This window comes from Sinocyclocheilus rhinocerous, unplaced genomic scaffold, assembly GCF_001515625.1.
Source record: "Sinocyclocheilus rhinocerous isolate Xijiao unplaced genomic scaffold, SAMN03320098_v1.1 scaffold813, whole genome shotgun sequence".
Taxonomy (NCBI): Eukaryota; Metazoa; Chordata; class Actinopteri; order Cypriniformes; family Cyprinidae; genus Sinocyclocheilus; species Sinocyclocheilus rhinocerous.
Window position 1 is genome coordinate 584797 of NW_015654524.1, and position 19723 is coordinate 604519.

Consider the following 19723-nt stretch of genomic DNA (forward strand, 5'->3'; position numbering starts at 1 on the left):
TGTATGACTTACTTTCTTATACACAAAAGATGATTTTTTTGTTGTTGTTTTGAACCCCATTGGCTTTTATTATATGGACAAAAACACTCTTCAAATTACCTTCTTTATGTTTTCCTTAATGTTATCACTACTTATGTGTTTTAGTGACAGGAAAACATTCAACTCTGTTCTCTGTTGCACATTTTGAACCAAAAATTTGCTGCATGAATTTCAAGGTTTATACAACATTGTTATTTTATGAAGGCATGCTGTTATGTCTCCGTTCCGAATTATAGTGGTGAATATGGTATAATCTGTTGCTTTAACCTTGAATAACGTTTTCCATATTGTCAACACCCTTCTGAATCAACATAAAAAAAAAAACAAAGCACTTATGAGCTGATTTGATTTCCATAGGGCTTTAGTTTGTTGTAACACAGCTGTTTCTACACTAAATGGGTGTCGAGTGAAAACACAGTTAATTTAATGTAGAATCATTTCATAAGTGTGACATTCATGATTTCAAAAGCAAATTCGCTTTACAGTAATCATGCTACAAAAATGTAAACAGAAATTTGTTTGACATTGCAATTAAAAGAAAACACATGTCTTACTTTTCGACACCAGTTAGAGCCCTGTTTCAGAGAGGTCATGGTGCTTAATGTTTGACCTAGTTTTAGGGACCTCAACTCAATCATTTAATTTTTTCGTCAAGAAGATTTAGTATTCTTGCTGTTTCAGTGACATTCACCTTTTTGTGGCCTACATTTAAATCACTTTGTTTTGTGTGAACCATATTTTTTTCAAGAAGTCCGCCGACTTTCCAGCACGTCTCAGAGAGGGAGGAGGAGGGTTGCTCTGATTAAAAGCAGATTGTAGAGTTTCCTGTTGTAGCGTGCTTGCACTACCAATGTCTTGTTCTTTTTCTTCCCTTGTTTATTTCTGATTTTCTCTCTGTTTCTCTACTACATGATACTTGAGTGCATGCTTTAGAATTGACCTCAAAGTATTTTCCTCTCCTTCTCCTTTGCTCTCTCAGGCGGAGGGCGACCGCTTGCCCCCAGGTCACACAGTCAGCCAGTTGGAGACGTGTAAGATCAGAAGTATCCGGGCGGGGACACTGGAACGTTTGGTAGAGACACTCCTCACAGCGTTCGGTGATAATGACCTGACCTACACCAGCATCTTCCTCTCCACATACAGGGCCTTTGCTACTACACAGAATGTACTGGAGTTGCTGCTGGACAGGTGTGTACTCTTGTGTGCTTGTTTTTGATTGCACACATCATAAATGTCAGGTGAAACCTGCGTGCATTCTGATGGGCTGTTTTGAATGTTCATGTTTGCATGTATGCTTAGTGACAAATGCCCATCTGGTATTCAAGGTTTTAATGTAAACACAGTCGGTTAAGTTGCGTTAATGTAAACAGGTTAAACAAAAAATTGGATGTGTGTCAAAATATTAGATCTACAGGGAACACACAGTACCAGGTAATTTTTTAAAGTCTGATTTCCAGGCCTGGAAAATTCATGGAAATGAATAAAAGGTCATGGAAGTGTCTATGGTCAATATAATTTTTTTCTAGTTATGTTCACTTCTCAAGTATTTCTTTCACTAGATATTGCTTTTTGTAAAGGCAATCTTTAGAAACTGCCTTTTAAAAATCCATATCTAGACATCACAAGTGACTGGAAAAATCATGGTAATTTATTTATCTGATAATGTGGGAAACCCGGATCTATGCATTACACCTTGCAGTTTAAATACATCTAAATACATAGTTTTATTTTCATTTTCATACCTGATATATTATATTTTTTATGGAAAAATCATAATTTATTTATCTGAAAATGTGGGAACCCTGGATCTGTGCAATATACTTCCCAGTTTAAATGCATCAACGTATTATTTTATTACAAAATGTTTTATGTTTTATATTGTTTGTTTTTCATTATTATTTTGTTGTTTTAAAATAAAAAATAGATTGTGTTTTGGATATTTAAAAATCTTTACTAATTAAAAGTGGACTACGTAGGAAAGATTAAGTAATAAAAAATAGTAATTAAAAATAATATGACCATTTTATAACTTTTTTTGCGGTCCTTGTTCAGTGGTTACTGCCTTTACCATTTGTCAGAATGCTCACAGGTTGGTTTCTCTCTTCGTTCTCAGGTATGGTAGTTTTGAGGATTGTGAGGGGGAGCGTAACCAGTGTCGGACTGGAGAGAGCAGAGTTGCTGTGAGAACGTGAGTTCCCTCATCATCGTGGTTATCTGTGCCGCTGTATCTGCAGTGACTTCCTAGCAGCTCTCGTGTTTGTTGTTTCATTTCCATGGAAGCTTAAAAATAGAGGTCAAACACTGTGATATTGTGTGCATGCATGCGTGTGTGTGAGTTTAGAAGCAATTAGAAATAAAAGGGATCTGATGAATGATGGTGCTTGGTTGCTGCATGAATCACAGCATTGCAGCTGAATTATACTATGAGAGATTCCCTCACTAGTTTGCGCCATCTGGTTTTCTCTGGTTTATACAAACATCTATGTGTTATTATTATTTTTTTCAGTGCTTTGGCCTCTATTCTAAGAGGCTGGTTGGATCAGTGTCCAGAGGACTTCCAGGAACCTCCATCATATCCGAGCTTGCATCGTGTGCTGGGTTTCCTGCGGAAGGCCATGCCAGGCTCAGAGCCAATGCGCCGGGCTCAAAGTCTGCTAGAACAATTGCGTGTCCAGGCCAGCCTAGAGAATGAGACTGAAGGGAAGTCATATCCGGTTACTGTTAATAATTTTATCCATCCTATCTAACTTCTTGCCTATTCATGTTTGTTCTGTCTTCCTGTGCTTACAAAAACATCTGCTGTCCGTTTGTTGCAGGAGGCTTTCAGTACACCAACCCTTTCTGCATTGGGGAAGATGAGGAAGTGGAAATCGATTTGCAGGAGGACTTCTTCTCCTTCAAGGTTGACCTTGTAGCAGAGCAGCTGACTTATATGGATGCGGTGAGAGAGAGAAACCTAGATTAAATCAGTACTAAGGGAACATGAAATATTATTTTGTACTTTCTTTGGCTCAAGCTATGAAATATTTCCTTCTTTCCACAGCTGTTGTTTAAGAAGGTGGTTCCTCATCACTGTTTGGGTGCTATCTGGTCTCAGCGTGATAAAAAGGACGGCAAACAGAGCGCGCCCACCATCCGTGCCACCATCACTCAGTTTAATGCAGTAACGGCGTGCGTGCTCAGCACCATCCTCCGGCAGCGGCAGATACGCCCGCATTTGCGTGCTCGCATCATCCAGCGCTGGATCGACGTTGCACAGGTGCATAACCCAACACACACACATTTGCACGGTCACACCTCCCAGTATGACTTATGTTTTGCTCACGTTTAAACCTGTCCACCTCAGGCTCATTCGAGCTAGATCAATCTGCAGCGCTTTAGTGTTGTGTGATTTTTCTAGCAATACTTTAGATAAAGATAAAGCCTGACGTTGATCTGGAATATAGTTTTTCAAAAGGCATTTACTGGTCTTGGTGCATTTGGGTAAAGACTGACACCTAATCTATTTCTTTGTTAGACATAACTGTTTTAGATGAGATCTAGATAAACCAAAGTAGACATAATAATGACTTTCAACCTCCCAAAGGATTTCTGATAAAGTCTCATTAGGACCATTTGTAAATGAAAATGTATAAACATGGATTAACATGTTCTCAGGAGTGTCGCATTCGTAAGAACTTCTCATCTCTGAGAGCCATAGTATCAGCGCTGCAGTCCAACCCCATCTACAGACTGAAGAGAGTGTGGTCCTCCGTTTCCAAGTAAGTTCTGTCAATAAACAAGCTTGTCAGTAATTTCTTGATTTCTAAAAAGTATATAGACTGGTGAAATTATTCAAATCCTTTCAATAACATTGGTTATGTTTACCTGTTATGTTATGATTCCTAATGAAGTCTCTAAATGAATGCCATTCAAAAGTTTGGGATCACTATTATTTATTTATTTATTTGAAATGTACACTTTTATTCAGCAAGGATGCATTCCACTGATCAAAAATGACAGGAAAAACATTTAAAATGTTACAAAATATTTGTATTTTAAATAAATGCTGTTCCACAAGTTTTATGTTCTATCAAAGCATCCTAAAAAAGACGCTGCATCACAGTTTCCACACTTCATTAAGCTGCACAATCATTTTCAAGTGATAATAATAAGAAATGTTATTGAGTACCAAATCAGCATATTAAAATGATTTCTGAGGGATCATGTGACACTGGAGTAATAGCTGCTAAAAAAAATCAGCTTTGCCATCACAGGAATAAACTACATTTGAATATATACATATTAATATATATTAAAATAGGAAAGAGTTATTCTAACATTGTAATAATCTTTCACAATATTACTGTTGTCACTGTATTTTTGTCAAATAAATGTTACCTTTGACAAACATAAAAGTCAAACTTTTGAATGGTTATGTATTCTGTAATGATTTTTGATATGATATCAAGAATGACATGCTCTGAGATTGTTTTTGTTTCACTCTGCAACTTTAGAGATAGCATGCAGATGTTTGAAGAGCTTTCCGATATTTTCTCTGACCAGAACAATTACCTTACAAGCAGAGAACTGCTAATGAGGGTGAGCTCATGCACACGTCTCTCTTTTTCAGTTCTGTTGTGTTTTCTTTGCACAGAGGCATTTAAATGAGCTTTCACTAATAACTAGGCCCAAGTAAAATCAAAAATTATAATAAATAAATTAAATCTTTTGCCTGTTGTGTTTGTATTTTGAAAATGTGTTTATTACATTTTAGGCTAATTTGATGATGCTTTCAGGTACAATAAGTGTGTAGTAGTTTCAACTCCACAGTTAGTTTTCCAACAGATAATGGAGACAATTCTGCCAATTCCTCCTGTGCCTGCGAAAAACTAATGATATCTCTCTGATCTTCACAGGAGGGCACCTCAAAATTTGCCAGTCTGGACAGCTGTGCCAAAGATCACCAGAAAAGATCCCACAAGAGACTGCAGTTACAGAAAGAGATGGTGAGTTTGTAAAAAACAAAACAACAACAACACAAAAAAATGTAGTGTCAGTATATACTGATAACAGAACAAGAGTTAATTTTGTGTTTAAAACGTGTCATGTTAGCTTAAAGCTAACAAAAATATATCTAACCTTTTGTCTCCAGGGTGCCATGCAGGGGACGATTCCATACCTGGGTACATTTCTCACAGATTTGACCATGCTTGATACAGCACTGCCTGACCAAGTGGAGGTAAGTCAAGCTGCACATCCAACCACACATTTCCAGACTAAACGAAAGCCTCATAAAGAATTATCTCTGTTATTACTAACCTAACATTCCCAGACCGTTGAGGTTTTCATTACCAAGGTTTATTTGACCTTCTTTTGGATTCCCAAGAACTTTAATCAAAACTTTCATGAGTAAAATGATGAGGAGAATCTGGGCTTAAGTCTATTTCTGTGCTTCACAGGGAGGACTGATCAATTTCGAAAAGCGGCGCAGAGTAAGTACAACATTCCTTATTATTTGGTTTTTATTATAGTCAAAACATCTGTTGAATCTCTTATTCATTACTATAGGCATTCAGATCTGTGGCAATGTTGAATAAAATCTCTCTTTGCAGGAGTTTGAAGTGATCGCTCAGATTAAGCTCCTGCAGTCTGCGTGCAATAGTTACTGTCTGACCCCTGATCCCGCATTTCTGCGCTGGTTTAAAAGTCAGCCGCAGTACTCCGAGGAGGAGAGGTACACACATTTTTCCCTTTACATGCCTTTTTTCATCTGAATATTGTGTAAGTCTCAAAGATAATATTTCTTGCAGCTATGCGCTGTCTTGTGAAGTCGAAGGATTGGGAGACAACAGCCCAACGTCACCGAAACCCCGCAAGAGTATGGTGAAGAGATTAAGCCTGTGAGTGACCTAAAACCAAAATCTTGATGCCTAAATTGATCATATTTTATTCTTAGGACCCCATTAAATCAAAATTACAGATCTGTGACTCAATAGTCCATGTCTGTGAACTTTGACGTAATTTATGCTAATAAAAGTTAAATTAAAATTAAGTACATAAATGTGTTTAAAAATTTACATTTTGCCATCACAGGAATAAAATATTAAAATATAGTTATTTAAAAATATATGAAAATAGAAAACAGAAAATGTAAATAATATTTCACAATTTTACAGTTTTTACTGCATTTTAGAGCACAATCGTACCGACCCCAAACTTTTGAATTATATTGCATATTCAAAGAGGATGACAAATTCTAATAATTTATTTAATGTCTGTTTTTGTCCTTCCAACCTCACTAGACTCTTCTTAGGAATAGACGCCACGAACACAAGCTCTCCTGTAAGAGAGAGTCCTCGATCGCCTCCTACTGGCAGCTCTGGGGAGAGCATGGACTCTGTCAGTGTGTCTTCCAGTGACTCAAGTCCTTCAGAGAGTGAAGGCATGACACCCACACATTCTATAGACACTCATCTGAAGAAGGTACAAACATCTTAATTCATGACCAAATTATTGATATACTATTGTATTAAAATAATGTATTAAATACACATCTGTTTGGTTACCGTAGCTGTCCGATTCTTCCTCCTGCACCTCATTGCACTCCATGGACACCTCCTCTTCTACAGCCAGCGCTTCCATATCTCTGGCCTCCCCGACCCTGCCTGGGCCCCCTTGCATGCATCGGCGCTCGATCTCGTTGCTGCCCATGTCCCCCACATCACCTGGATTTCCTCCTGCCTATAACACACAAGCTCAGGATGCGTGCATCATCCGCGTAAGCCTTGAACAGGGAAACGGAAACCTCTACAAGAGTATCATGGTTAGTGAGGAATTAAATATTATTAATCTACTTTTATCAGTGTGCACAATCTATTCTTGCATATCCATACAAGTATATTGGCCCATTGTTAATGCAGTATATTGGTCAAATATTATGATTAGTTACTGATAGACTACCTGCAACGGTTATTAGTAAACTAAAACCATAAAAAAACATTCTCTTTACTTGAAATAATATAAACGTTAGCTGAAATAAATTTAATTTCACCAAGTTGCCATCATTTCTCATTTCTCACGAAAACTGAAATAAAAATTAATATATATTACAAACTACAAAAAAAGGACAAAACACACAACAAAATTACTAAAACTTTAACTAAAATTAAAATGGAAAATAAAATAATAAATTCTGATAATAAAAAAACTATAACAGTATCTCAGTGATACCAAAATAATACATCCAAACCCACTTTTCAGTTTAAGAGTTGTCTTATATTAAATGTTATTTAAAAATGCTAATTATTATTGTTATTTAGTGTAACTAATATGTGTTTCAAATCAGGCAGACATGCCTGTAAAAATAATTAATACATTTGATTTAAAACTGTGGTGTGGGGACTGGTCAAATATCATGATAAATTGTGATTTATTTTATTCTATTGACAGCCACAGATTTTACCAGAAAGAAATAAAAGCAAAACTTCTTATAATTTTGTGGTATAGTGTTCATCTCATTCATAAGGTGTTCATCTCTCCTTCCTTGCAATGTACATAAGTTCAGAGTACTGTAGAAATGATTTAAATTCAGTACTTAATAAAAAATCATCACCATTATTATTATTGAATTTGAAAATGTTTCTCATCAGGTTTATACATCCAACATATTATTATTATATGTTATATAATATATTAAATAAATAGAAATATTATAAATAATTATATAAATATTTCCAGATTCCATTTTAGTGATTTAATTTGGCTTTAGTACAATGACAATATAACAGCCAATTATTTAAATATTTATTTTTATTGTTCTCAAACAGTATAAAAATGTGCAGAAGAACAGTATACAAAATTTTTCAGAGGATCATCATATTTAGAGGTTTTTGGAAAAAGCTTTAAAATCCCTGTTCTAATAGCACTAAATTAAGAGAGAGGAGACTTTCTGATGTAAAATGCATCATTGTTTCTCCACGCAGCTGACCAGTCAGGACAAAACTCCAGCTGTGATCTCTCGAGCCATGGCCAAACACAACCTGGAGGGTGAGCAGGCCGCTGACTACGAGCTGGTGCAGGTCATCTCTGAGGAGAGAGGTACGACATTAAAACTTGTGTATCTGGCACATTATGAAATGTTGTTTAGGTTTGTTATGGTGGAATGCCATCGTCACATTCGCAACCTTTTTTCCCTCTTTCTCCAGAATTGGTCATCCCCGACAACGCCAACGTGTTTTACGCCATGAGCACATCTGCGAACTTTGACTTCCTATTGCGTCTGCGTGGTTCTGAGGGGAGGCCGGTTCAGCTGCGCAGTCGTTGCAGCTCCACACTACCGCGCACACAGCAACGCTCCAGTCTGTCCCTCAGACTCAGCAAGGTCACACTGTGACCTCTGACCTTTTTTTGGACCAGAACAGGCTTTGTAAAAAGACTACAGCAGGTGGAGTACTAGACTAAATGGCCTTTATGGACTATTTCAAGGGGCGTTTATTGACTTCAGAAACATTTCAGAACTAATTTAGACATCTCATGTTCTTCCATGCTGCCTTTTGAAATTAAAGGCTTATGTTAATAGTAGCATGTGCCTCCACCTCCCCACCTGGCCCACAAAAGACACATCCCATCCTCCCTTTTGCTGGATATTTTGCACAAGTGCAGGAAAGTCTCCTGCTCCTCATCAGTATTTGCATAACAGCACATCTCTTCCCAGCCAAGAGGCCTACATGACTTCCTCAGAGAGAAAGAGGGGAACGAAAGAAGCTGTGGGAAGAGAAGTTAAACGACAACCATGTTGCCTTTATCAACGGTAATGATGGAACTCTTGCGTCAGTATTGAAGATGAACTGCAGTAGCTGTGATGCCGTCATCAACGTGTCCTTCTCCTTTCCACTTGTGTGGATTGTATCCCTAGACTTAAAGTGCTTAGATTGGCTCACTAAGAATCCATAGAATTACATTTACTTTCCATCTTTAAGTGCAAAATGGAGAAAAGAACAACCGTTTCCTTTAGATATCACAAACGGTAGGTATCTACGATGAAACAAGGTGTATGAAGTTATTTTTTCTGCCTATTCTAAGCATTTTATCTCTGTATTTCTGTGTTTCTTATATTGTGAGCTGTGTGACGAATGCAGAAAATATGCATTCTGATTGGTTCCTGCTTGGTTTTATCAAGTCTGTGGTATTTCCTTTCACAATTGGATCCATGTTGTGTCTTTAAGATGTGGTCACACAGCACCAATAGGATGGGTTTCTATTAGGAAACCTGGATTGAGCTGCCTTCCTCTATGAAAGTGCACTTGCTATAGAGTGGGCGGAGTCAATAGGTGTGTACTAAAAAGAGCACTTGGTCCACTTTTTGTAGCTTTCCTCTCTTCTGTCTTCAAGCATCACTATATTAATGAGATACTTTTCTTTTTGTTTCTTTTTTATACGTATGTTTTTGTAAGAGATGAAGAAGTAGCCACGATATCTATGAAAAAAGGATTTTGGAAGTTTTAAAAAGATTTTGTTAACTAAAAGAGAACATGTAAAAAGAGCTGTGAAATATGAGTGTGTGATTGTAAAGTGAGCATTCTGGAAAATAGAAAAAAGTTCATTTCAAAATACTAATAAAAACTAATTTTAAAAAAGTACATAATTAAGTTAATACTAAAATAACATTCCACACACAGATTACTCAAGTCAGTACTCACGGTGGATGCTTTGACAAATGTACACGTCACCACTGCATTACTCGTCACTATTATCTCATGATTAGCAGAACTGAAGAGGCAGCTTTTTTTTACAACTGATTTCAAATCTTCATGAGATTCCATATCTTATCTTGTTTGGTTGTCAGTCATCAGAGTTGTAAACACCATTGACATGGAGGGACCTCCTTGTTTGCCTGTCTAAAGGGAGGTTGAGAGGACACGCCTTTACCTTTCCTTCATTTCTCATTACTAGATTACAATATTTATATTACTCACATAACGTGTAAAAGTTATCTTCCTGGGCTTAAAGATAGACGTTTTATTATTATAAATATAGCCTACTTATTATGACATCATATTAGTTATTAATTATATCAGTAGTTATTTCACAATATGAATTTATGATATTATATTATATTATTAATTATATTATTATACTTAATAAACTGTTGTTCTTTTTTACTACATGTTCATTCTTGGTCCTGAAGCAACATCAACTGACCAATTAGATTGTAGGGTTAGGACTGGAGTTAAAGGAATATTTTTCTATAGTTTAGTATTCTTTCATCATTTTCTCATTTGATTTATTTCTGACCAGGCTGCATGTTAGTTTTAAAGGTAGGCATAGTTCACCCAAAAATGTAAAGTCTGCCATCATTTGCTTACCCTCACGCTGTTCCAAACCTGTATGAGTTTCTTTCTTCTTTTGAGCACAAAAGATATTTTGAAGAATGTTGGTAACCAAACATTGACGGTAGCCATTGATTTCTATAATAAAAGGAAGTCAATGGCTACCATCAACTGTTTCGTTACCACCATAAGAAAGAAATTCATACAGGTTTGGGACAACATTAGGGTGAGGAAATGATAACAGAATTCTCATTTTTTGGTGTACTATCCCCTGTGTTTGTGTTTATGAGATGGATCTAGACTGGCTGTGATTACCTGAGAAGTAAATGGTTCCGTTTTTCTGATTAATGTCACAACATCTTCCACAGAATGGCAGATAACGGGAAGACAGCAGAGAAGGACACAGAGGCATCACAGGAACAACAGGTTAGTCACACGCTTCATGACTCACCTACAGACAGTTTCACGACAGAAGTCACTATGAAACACTGAATGTTTAAGTCATAATGAAACCATTCTTGCATAAAGTGACACATGTAATTTAGCGCATCAATCTGTGTAAAAATGGTTTTACGAACACTTCAGGAATTCGTTCTTCTCTGTTTCATAAATGAAGTTCATTCTACATTAAAACTGAGAATAAACAGCAACAAACTTTAACATTTGTGTTTCAGAGTGTGGTATCCCGAGTGAGCAACCTGCCGCTGGTGAGTTCAGCTTGTGGTGCGGTGTATAATGCCTACAGCTCTACTAAAGACAGCGTGCCGCTCCTGAAAGGAGTAATGGAGGTTGCAGAGAGTGGGGTGCGCATGCTGGGCGCTGCTGCTTCAACAGGTTCCAAACCCATACTAGACCGACTGGAACCTCAGAGTAAGGATCTCAGTCTTAGATGTAGTTTGTATCTTTTACGCCTTGTCTTTTATTTGTGGTGTTGTTCCTACTGGTTTTCAAATAACAACAGTTGTTTTTGTGTTCTTTCTCTTGTGTAGTTGCAGTGGTAAATGAATATGCCATTAAAGGGCTGGAGAAGGTAGAAGAAAACCTTCCAATTTTACATCAACCAGCAGACAAGGTAAAGTCTAGACTGACTTGTTCTGCGTGCAACTTGTAGCACCTTAATTGCTATATGAATCAGCGTTGTATCTCCATTGCAGCTGGTATCCGACACAGTGGGCATGGTGTACCAGTCAGTAACAGGAGCAAAGGATGCTGTGGTGGGGGCTGTGCTGGGTGGTGTGGAAAAGACACGTATGGCTGTGACTGGTGGCATAAACACTGTCATGGGGACCCGTGTAGGCCAGATGGTCAGTAATGGTGTAGATAAGGCCCTCACCCAATCTGAAGACTGGGTGGATCAGAACCTTCCAATCAGTGAAAAGGAGCTTGGTGAGTGTAGTTGCACTTTAGACCCGGCAATTTAATTATTTAACATAATTTTTTTAAAAATTAGAATTATTCAAGTTAAATGTAAAATTGGCTAAAACAATCCAAAAATGTTTCTGAAATTAGCCTTGGGTTTAAATACACATTATCACAACGAAAGGGCGAAGAGCACATTCCTGTTGGAAAGACTTTTTTGTTTCAGTTCTGGCAACAGCCGAAATGAAGCAATAGGGAATGCAGTGTTAAGAAAACATGTCACTTTCAAGTCCCACTATTGCTTTGTTACCCAGAAATAAAATAAATAACACACTGTCCTGAATCTCAAAATGTTTCATACAATAAAACACTTTATTTCATGTATATTTACATTTATAATTATGTATTTTATTATATGTATATACAATACTGTTCAAAAGTTTGGAGTCAGCAATTTTTTAAAATATATTTATATTCAGAAAGCATGCATTAAACTGTTCAAAGGTGACAGTAAATACATTTACATTGAAAAAAATCTATTTCAAATAAATGCTGTTCTTTTGAACTTGTATAATGGTTTCCACAAAAATATTAAGCAGCATAAATGTTTTCAAAATTTATAATTTTGACAATGTGATGCTATGAAGAAATGTTTTTTGAGCATCAAATCAGCATATTGGAATGATCATGTGACACTGCAGACTGAAGTAATAACTACTGCTTTGCAATCACATAAATAAATTACATTTTCAAAGATATTCAAATAGAAAACTGGTATTTTAAATTGTAATATTATTTCACAATATTACTATTTTTGTTGTATTTTTGATCAAATAAATGTAGCCTTGGTGAGCATAAGAGATTTTTGAAAAACATTAAAATATTTTAATGACCTCAAACTTTTGATATGTATGAATGTAAGATGTTGACACCACCAGTGTTGTGTTTCTGCCTACAGCTGCACTGGCTGAACCAAGACCAGGTGAGGAGGAAGGATTCATAGTAACTACTAGACCCAGCTATTTTGTCCGCCTGGGTAAACTGTCTGCCAGAGTTCGGGAGAGGGCGCTTGAGCAGTCTCTCATTAGGGCCCGCAAAGGCAGAGACACTACGCATGCAGCTGTGACTCAAATGACCAGCACTATGGACCTGCTGGAAAGTGCCCGGGTTACCTTGGCCAGTGCCAACCAGCAGCTAGGAGGCGCTCCGGAGCAGTTACTGCAGAGATGGAAAGAATGGAAGGAAGGGCAGCCCAAAGAACTGCAGGAGAATGTAACAGCTGAGACAGAGGTGGATACAGCAAAAGACAAGGAAGAGGTACAGTTTGTATTTTACTTGGAATGCAGTACAATATATGTCTATGAATATTCATATGTCTTACTGCAGACTGTCTATCAGACACATTCTCAATGTGTATATGTGGATGCCTCCTCATAGGAGCTGGAGTCGAGAGCCCTGTCGATGGTACGGGGTTTGAGTGATCAGCTGAAGGTGGCATGTTCAGGGGTTGTGTCCAGTGTACAGGGTCTTCCAGGCACTGTGCAGGAACAGCTTCTGAATGCTCGACATACAGCTGGAGAACTCCAGGCATCACTGAGCAGCACCAAAACACTCACACCCATGCTCTTAGAGCAGACACGGCAGCAGATCGGCCAGGTATAATCAATCTGGGTGTATGCAGTTTTGTACATAGCAGTTGTTGAGATCTGTTATTCGATTCTAAAAATGTATGTAGAATTTAGAAAGTTTAATGTATATTTTCATCCTTTAACAGGTACGACAGTCACTGGATGGAGTCGTGGAGTACCTTCTCAATAACACTCCTCTCAATTGGCTGGTTGGGCCTTTTGCGCCTCGGATAACAGAGAAAGGCGATTGAAAATGCTGTACAATTTAAAACTGATGTTTTGATGCAGTAGGTTAATATATGGTCCAAATGGTTGTGTCTTGTAACTATTGCCATTTAAAAAAAATTTAACTAGTGTTAACTGGAGTCTTTAGACTCACACTAGATTGTTTATATTACAGTATAATGAACATAAAATGGCAAATTATCATTTCATCAATGTCAGTATTCTAAACCAAGCATTGAAACCACTACCAGGTAGAGTATGCAAGTTTCTGTGGGTGATATACTGCTGTGTAGCATTCAAAAGTTTCTGGTAGCCTACTTAAATACTGAATACATGTACTTTCTGAATAAAAGCAAACTATGCATACTTCACTGGTTTTGTAATTCATGATTTTCATTTTATAACTCTTGCAAAATAGATATGTTAATTTTTCTGTAATGCAAAATAAATGGATCAATGGAACAAAAAAAAAATTCTAAGAAAGCATTTCTTTTGTAACCATTTGTTTTTGCTTCCTGGGCACAAATTAAGGATTCTAAAGAGAGGTCATATTTTATAATGAACCATTTCAGCATATTTAAGAATATGTATGCAATATCACAGAAGTCTCTGCTCTACTCTTGGGTCTAAGGCAAGACACATTGTTTTTTTCATAAACTGGTCATTTTTGTGGTTTTTGGCTATTTCGCCTCCATAACATGTCTTCTTTAAGACTACTGGAAAGAAAACATTTAAAATACACATTTAAGTGATTATTTATTTATTTATTTATTTTAACATTTCATCTATTTACAGCTGTACATTTCAATTATGATACATATATTCAAAGGCTGTTTTATCAAAATGAGTTCTTTTCTCATTCACTGAAATCTCGACTTCACCAAAACTTTTATTCCTCTCTATATTGTGAAGGTTTTTACTGAGGGATTTGTTTATATATCATTCACTGTGATTTATGTAACATTTTATTCCTTAAAACATCAAAAGGTATTTTTTATTCTTGCTGCTGACAGCATTTTCTGATTTATGGAGTGATAAAAGAGATTCCCTCTGTAAAAAAAGAACAAACTGAAACAAGAATTTTCAACTCTATCCGATGTTCTGAAGAGAGAGAAGTGGAACAAGCAAAAATAACACTACATGTGGATGCAGCTAAATGAATAATTCACAGAGAATGGAGCTGAAATAGGAAGCTTTGACACTGAACTTGAAAATGAAAGCACACACATTCCAATAAATTGCACATGACCATTTTGCCTTCCCTAATATATCTGCATTTTCACCCAAATTACTTTTTCCAACCAAATAAACTGCATGTTATATAAATACTTGGCAGCATTGCTGGTGTGGACTGGACTGGAGGAAGTGTGATGAGGTTTCGATGATGATGGCCGAAAAATTGTGACGTCACGCCCGTTGTTTCGGATGACGTTGAGAGGAGCAGGCCGCACGCGCATAGCAGGAACCTACTCTGTCAGATTTCTGTGGATCAAGGTCGTCGATTTCTCCTCAATCACACGGAAATACGGGTAAATATTCCAGCTAGCGGGGGTTTTAAGCCACCGCAAGTGTCCGTGGGACGGTCTCGAGATCCCAGCTGTCCGTTTTGTGTGCGTGCAATCACGTCAACTAGCCGTTAGCAGAGCTAGCGCGTTAGCCTGGCTAGTTGAGTATCGCAAACAAAATGACTTTCATCTGGTCAGCGATTTTAACGCGGTCATCTGTGCGTAATATGAACTACTTTCGAAGGAAAATATTCGCTTTCGATGTCGCTTTGACGCTGACACCAAGTCGATTTGTTGTTTGTCGCGGTCCTCGGGTCAAAGACAAAATGTTTTTTTCTAATTGCGGAGCCGCTCTCAGCTGATTTTTCCTGGACATGCTCCAAAATAACCTTGTTTATTCACCGTTTGCTTGGTAATCTGCCTTTCAGATAGTTAAGGTAAATTACTATTTCAACATTAAACACTTACTCGCTGTAATTTATTCGAATTGAAGCGCAACTGTTGTCGGATTGTAAATCGTCATTTGATCAGTATGCCGTTTAGGTTTCAGTAACCTGTATCATTCTTTGCTTGTTTGGGAAATAAAACGCGAACAAACAAAGGAACTTTTGTTTTCGTGCAGCATATTGCCAGCCTGTAGCAGGGTCACCAACAAATAAGTCAAAGGGGTTAAAGTTGGGTTTTGCTCACTGTAATGGGAATTCAACAACATTAAACATTTTCACCAGTTTCATTGATAAACTTTGTCTTAACTTCTCACTTTCTAAAAAAATATTTTATTTTATGTAGCCATGTCAAGAGTAAATAAACAACATAAAATGGGTATTATTTTCAAAACTTTTCAGCAAAGTCAAGAGCACAAAAGATATAAAATTTGATGCGTTTAGTTTCATGTTAACAATGTTTGGCATGTGTTATGAGCCAGCAATTATTACTTTTATAGTATTTAATGTGTTTTAGTTGGTAACACTTCATTTTAAAGTGTCCTTGTTACACCTATAGTACTAACTTTAAATTATGCCTAGGGCTGAACGATTTTGGAAAATAATCTAATTGCGATTTTTTTTTTACCAATATTGCGATTGCGATTTAATATGCAATTATTTTTTTAAAGCTCTTTATGTTCTGTATTATTCAACAACGACAAGCTATAAATCATTGCTAATTATAAGCAACTAACCCTAAACCAAACCCTAACTCTATAGCAGTTGCATATTGCTTATTAATATTGCTCAGTACTCATTTTTGTAGGACAGTGGAACCAAATAGTTTTGCTCAACAATGAAAATTGTGTTATTGCTTATTCACCCTCATGTTATTCCAAACCTGTATGCTGTTTATTTCTTCCAAGGAGCACAAGTATAGTTTTCACATCTTCACATTAATATTTTCCATACAACAACAGTTCACAGTGACCATGGGCTGTCAAGCCACAGAAAGGACAAAAAAGCACCACAAATGTCTAATATGACTCATGCTGTATTCACACAAAGCTATCATGTGGTTTCAGAAGACTTGTAATTTTAGCACACGAGTTGTATTACGTTTATGGTGCTTTTATAGGCCTTTTTTTGGAGCTTGATTGTCAATGGATACAAGGTTTTATGGAAAAGATCTATGTGAAGTTAATTTTTCTGTTTCATAGAAAAAAAAGTCATATGGGTCAGGAATGACATCACGGTGAGTAACTATTGCCAATTTAAAAATTTTTTTGATATTATTTTCCTTCTATATATCAGGCCTATTCTACCACTTCATGATAAATATGCTTATGAAATACTAATTCTTAAACCCGAATTCTAGGATCGCCCTCTCCCGTCCCCCTTACCCCCCTTCTCAAACAGCATGGCTCAGGAGACAAATCAGACGCAGGTGCCAATGCTTTGCACTATGGGATGTGGTTTCTATGGTAATCCTCGCACCAATGGAATGTGCTCTGTCTGCTACAAGGAACATCTGCAGAGACAACAAGGAGGGGGACGAAACAGTCCCCCAGGTGAGAAAGGTAGGATACTGGGAGATTGATTTACATGTCGTCACATGCACCTATTGTATTAGGAATCAAAAGTGTTCACTCAGTTTTGAGGTTAAGCAGAGTTCATTGTTAGGTTCCTCCATTTCTTCCAGCTGCCACATCTCCTGTAGGTTCCCCAGGTGCAGTTGCAGTAACAGTGGAGTCCATCCCTGTACCCACTACAGAAGCCGTTACCCCACCTGAAGAACGCACGTCTAGGTAAGAAGTCCTTTATAAATCTGAGACCGTTCATGCTTATATTGGTACAAGTGCAAAACAGTCTGTTGCTCAGTGGTAATCTCTTAATGAGCACAAGCTGCTTATGATGCTATAGCAAGGAATTATAACAAATAACCCCTGTATTTGGTTGGATTGTGTTTATGCAGTAGTTCGCCCAGCCCGGTAACCCAGCAGATGACGGCTATGAGCATCTCCCAGGACACAGCAACCACTGATTCAGACAGAGCGGAAGTAGAGGAGGAAGAGGAGGGGGGCTCGTCTAAAAGCACAGGTCTGTTGAGTCTCATATATGCACATTGTACAAAAATATTCTACTCAGAAAATATACTAAAAGAACATTTTAAAAAGGTCTTTCCCGGAAGAAATTTAGAATTTTTATCAATGACTAAATTGAAAGATTCTATATCATTTTTATCAGTACTATTGTTGTTACTTCTATGTTTTTGTATAGTGATTGCTTCTTAAGAAAATGCTATATTATTGTAAATTATGTATTGAAATGATTGTTAATGTTGCCATGAAAATAGCCATTGTTGCTGAAATGGTGTTAAAATATAAATAAATATACAAAATTATTCTTAGGGTTATTATAGTTAATACTAAAACCATAAAATGGCTTTTGTTCCTTGAAATGAAATAAGCTTTAACTAAAATAAAATTAATCAAAATTAATAAACTATAATAGTAACTATAATATACTATAACAGCACTGGTCATTCTTGGTCTCCTCTTTTATATCAATTGAATAATTATTAGCAGTTTAATGTGTTTCTTTAAAAAAAACAATTTCATTTTAGAAGCACATTTCTTTGGTTATTTAAACTGTTTTGCAGCGTTCACAATTTGAATAGAATTTTGTAAATTAATTTTAATTTTATAAATATATTCATCTTATTTTTCTTTTAAAATCACTTTATATTGTAATTTTTGCTCATTAAACCATTGCATACATACTAAAATGTTCAACAAATCAAATAAATAATTGGCAGATTATTCTAATATTAAACCAGTTGTTAGTAGAAGTTTTATGTAGTATTATAATAATTCTGTGGTTTTGATTCTTACAGATTTGAGATTTGATCTTGTTCATATGTTTAATTATGAAACACCATAATAATATGAAAAGAAGAAACAAATCTATGAAAAACTTGAACAACCCTATCCAAGTTAAAGCCCTCCTTTCAATTCATTTTATGGGAAGACATGAATACTGATCTTTCATTAAATCATTGATATGAGTGTCGGAGTCTCATGTATCCTCCGAAGCTTGGAAGTTCATTATGTTTAAGAAATGATCTGTCAAAGACTGACCATGTCTTTAATCACAGGGCCAGTAGGGGAAGCTGCACAGGCTTCTTCAGACGGAGATCAGACTCCTGACAAGAACAAAAAGAAGAATCGATGCTTCACTTGTAGGAAAAAAGTTGGCCTCACGGGTAAGAACCAAGGGAGAAGCTTTTTGTTTTGTGAATGAGGGCTGGGCCGCACTAATCTTTGAGCAGTTTTCAAAACTTTACAAAATCAACCCTCTACATTGCGAGTAAATCACTCGCATATGCGACTAAATCTTACTCTGGGCGACTAAATAATGTCTAACATTAGCCATTGGCTAATAAATTCTTAGATTTTACACGCCAGTATGTGTGTGAGAGGCATTCAACACAGATTTTCACTCGATGAACACGCTGACTGAGCACTTGAGAGTTTTGCTCTCCGTCAAGCGATCTGCACTATTTGGATGCGCTCAATGGATCATGTCACGTACTCAATGGATGCGCAGTATGTACCACGCAGCGCACCTGTATTTGACGTACCATAAACTAGTGTGAAGGCGCACGACTCGCCGTCGCTTTACTGATAGCGCTGTGTTTCTCACACATGCAAAGAGAGAGAGCGAGAGTCTTGCATACCACGCTGAATCGACGCGCTACATGTAAACCATATTATTTGTTGTATTTCCTGTCAAAATAACAGAGTTCATTTAGAATTATTCAGCTTTTAAGAACAAGCAGAAGTATTACCGTCATTTCAGCAAATCAGTTCGAGCGAACGCTGACAACGTGATTAATATTCATGAACCCAGCAAACCCAGCAGGTAGTAGTAGTAGTAGTAGTAGTATCTTTTAATAATAATTACTATTACCTATGACCAACAATATCTTAAACACCACCACCAGTCCTAAGTTCAGTTAAAATGACAAATATGCATTCATTCATGGTTACCAAGTTTTAGTTCTAATCACTAGTTCTATCATTAAATAGTGCTTAATTATCATAATATCATAATATAATGCTTGATTGGCTGAAGTTAAGAGTGCACATTCAGTTATTTAAGAAGCTGTTCCATTTTACAAAGATAAGCTGATTGGGTGGAATCATATATGTGTGTGTGTGTGTGTGTGT

General features: G+C 36.8%; 3 protein-coding genes across 8 annotated transcripts in view; all 3 read left to right on the top strand.

Moving 5' to 3' along the window:
• The window catches only part of LOC107717560 (ral guanine nucleotide dissociation stimulator-like 1), a 29542-nt gene extending 19942 nt beyond the window's left edge, over positions 1-9600 (top strand). For all 3 annotated transcript variants that reach the window (XM_016524344.1, XM_016524346.1, XM_016524345.1), the window contains exons 3-18: positions 1019-1227; positions 2153-2227; positions 2546-2739; positions 2856-2980; positions 3083-3298; positions 3697-3800; positions 4536-4620; positions 4938-5027; positions 5174-5260; positions 5481-5513; positions 5634-5755; positions 5832-5921; positions 6324-6504; positions 6593-6844; positions 8004-8118; positions 8226-9600. In XM_016524344.1, coding sequence (XP_016379830.1) covers positions 1019-1227; positions 2153-2227; positions 2546-2739; positions 2856-2980; positions 3083-3298; positions 3697-3800; positions 4536-4620; positions 4938-5027; positions 5174-5260; positions 5481-5513; positions 5634-5755; positions 5832-5921; positions 6324-6504; positions 6593-6844; positions 8004-8118; positions 8226-8413 — 2166 coding nt within the window. In that variant the 3' untranslated portion in view covers positions 8414-9600. The remainder of the gene's footprint in view (positions 1-1018; positions 1228-2152; positions 2228-2545; positions 2740-2855; positions 2981-3082; positions 3299-3696; positions 3801-4535; positions 4621-4937; positions 5028-5173; positions 5261-5480; positions 5514-5633; positions 5756-5831; positions 5922-6323; positions 6505-6592; positions 6845-8003; positions 8119-8225) is intronic.
• Positions 9601-10689: 1089 nt separating this feature from the next.
• Positions 10690-14034, top strand: LOC107717561 (perilipin-3-like). Its single transcript, XM_016524347.1, has 7 exons — positions 10690-10775; positions 11024-11219; positions 11339-11421; positions 11504-11735; positions 12667-13025; positions 13146-13364; positions 13483-14034. The coding sequence occupies exons 1-7, from the start codon at positions 10719-10721 to the stop codon at positions 13585-13587; spliced, it is 1251 nt and encodes a 416-aa protein (XP_016379833.1). The 5' UTR covers positions 10690-10718; the 3' UTR covers positions 13588-14034.
• An 867-nt stretch (positions 14035-14901) lies between these two features.
• Positions 14902-19723, top strand: part of LOC107717563 (AN1-type zinc finger protein 5-like) — a 14663-nt gene continuing 9841 nt past the window's right edge. Inside the window, exons 1-6 of one of the 4 annotated variants that reach the window (XM_016524351.1) lie at positions 14902-15090; positions 16713-16746; positions 16870-17071; positions 17212-17299; positions 17467-17591; positions 18649-18756. In XM_016524351.1, the coding sequence (XP_016379837.1) occupies positions 14987-15090; positions 16713-16746; positions 16870-17071; positions 17212-17299; positions 17467-17591; positions 18649-18756 (661 nt within the window). In that variant the 5' untranslated portion in view covers positions 14902-14986. Of the gene's footprint in view, positions 15091-16711; positions 16747-16869; positions 17072-17193; positions 17300-17466; positions 17592-18648; positions 18757-19723 lie in introns of all 4 variants that reach the window. The other 3 variants (XM_016524349.1, XM_016524353.1, XM_016524352.1) reach the window with 3 other exon arrangements.

Excerpts from the sequence above, each read along its gene's own strand:
- LOC107717561 (XM_016524347.1), top strand. The coding sequence starts at position 10,719 with ATGGCAGATAACGGGAAGACAGCAGAGAAGGACACAGAGGCATCACAG. Across the intron at positions 11,422-11,503 it reads TACATCAACCAGCAGACAAG|CTGGTATCCGACACAGTGGG; the intron begins GTAAAGTCTAGA and ends TCTCCATTGCAG. Across the intron at positions 13,026-13,145 it reads CAGCAAAAGACAAGGAAGAG|GAGCTGGAGTCGAGAGCCCT; the intron begins GTACAGTTTGTA and ends GCCTCCTCATAG.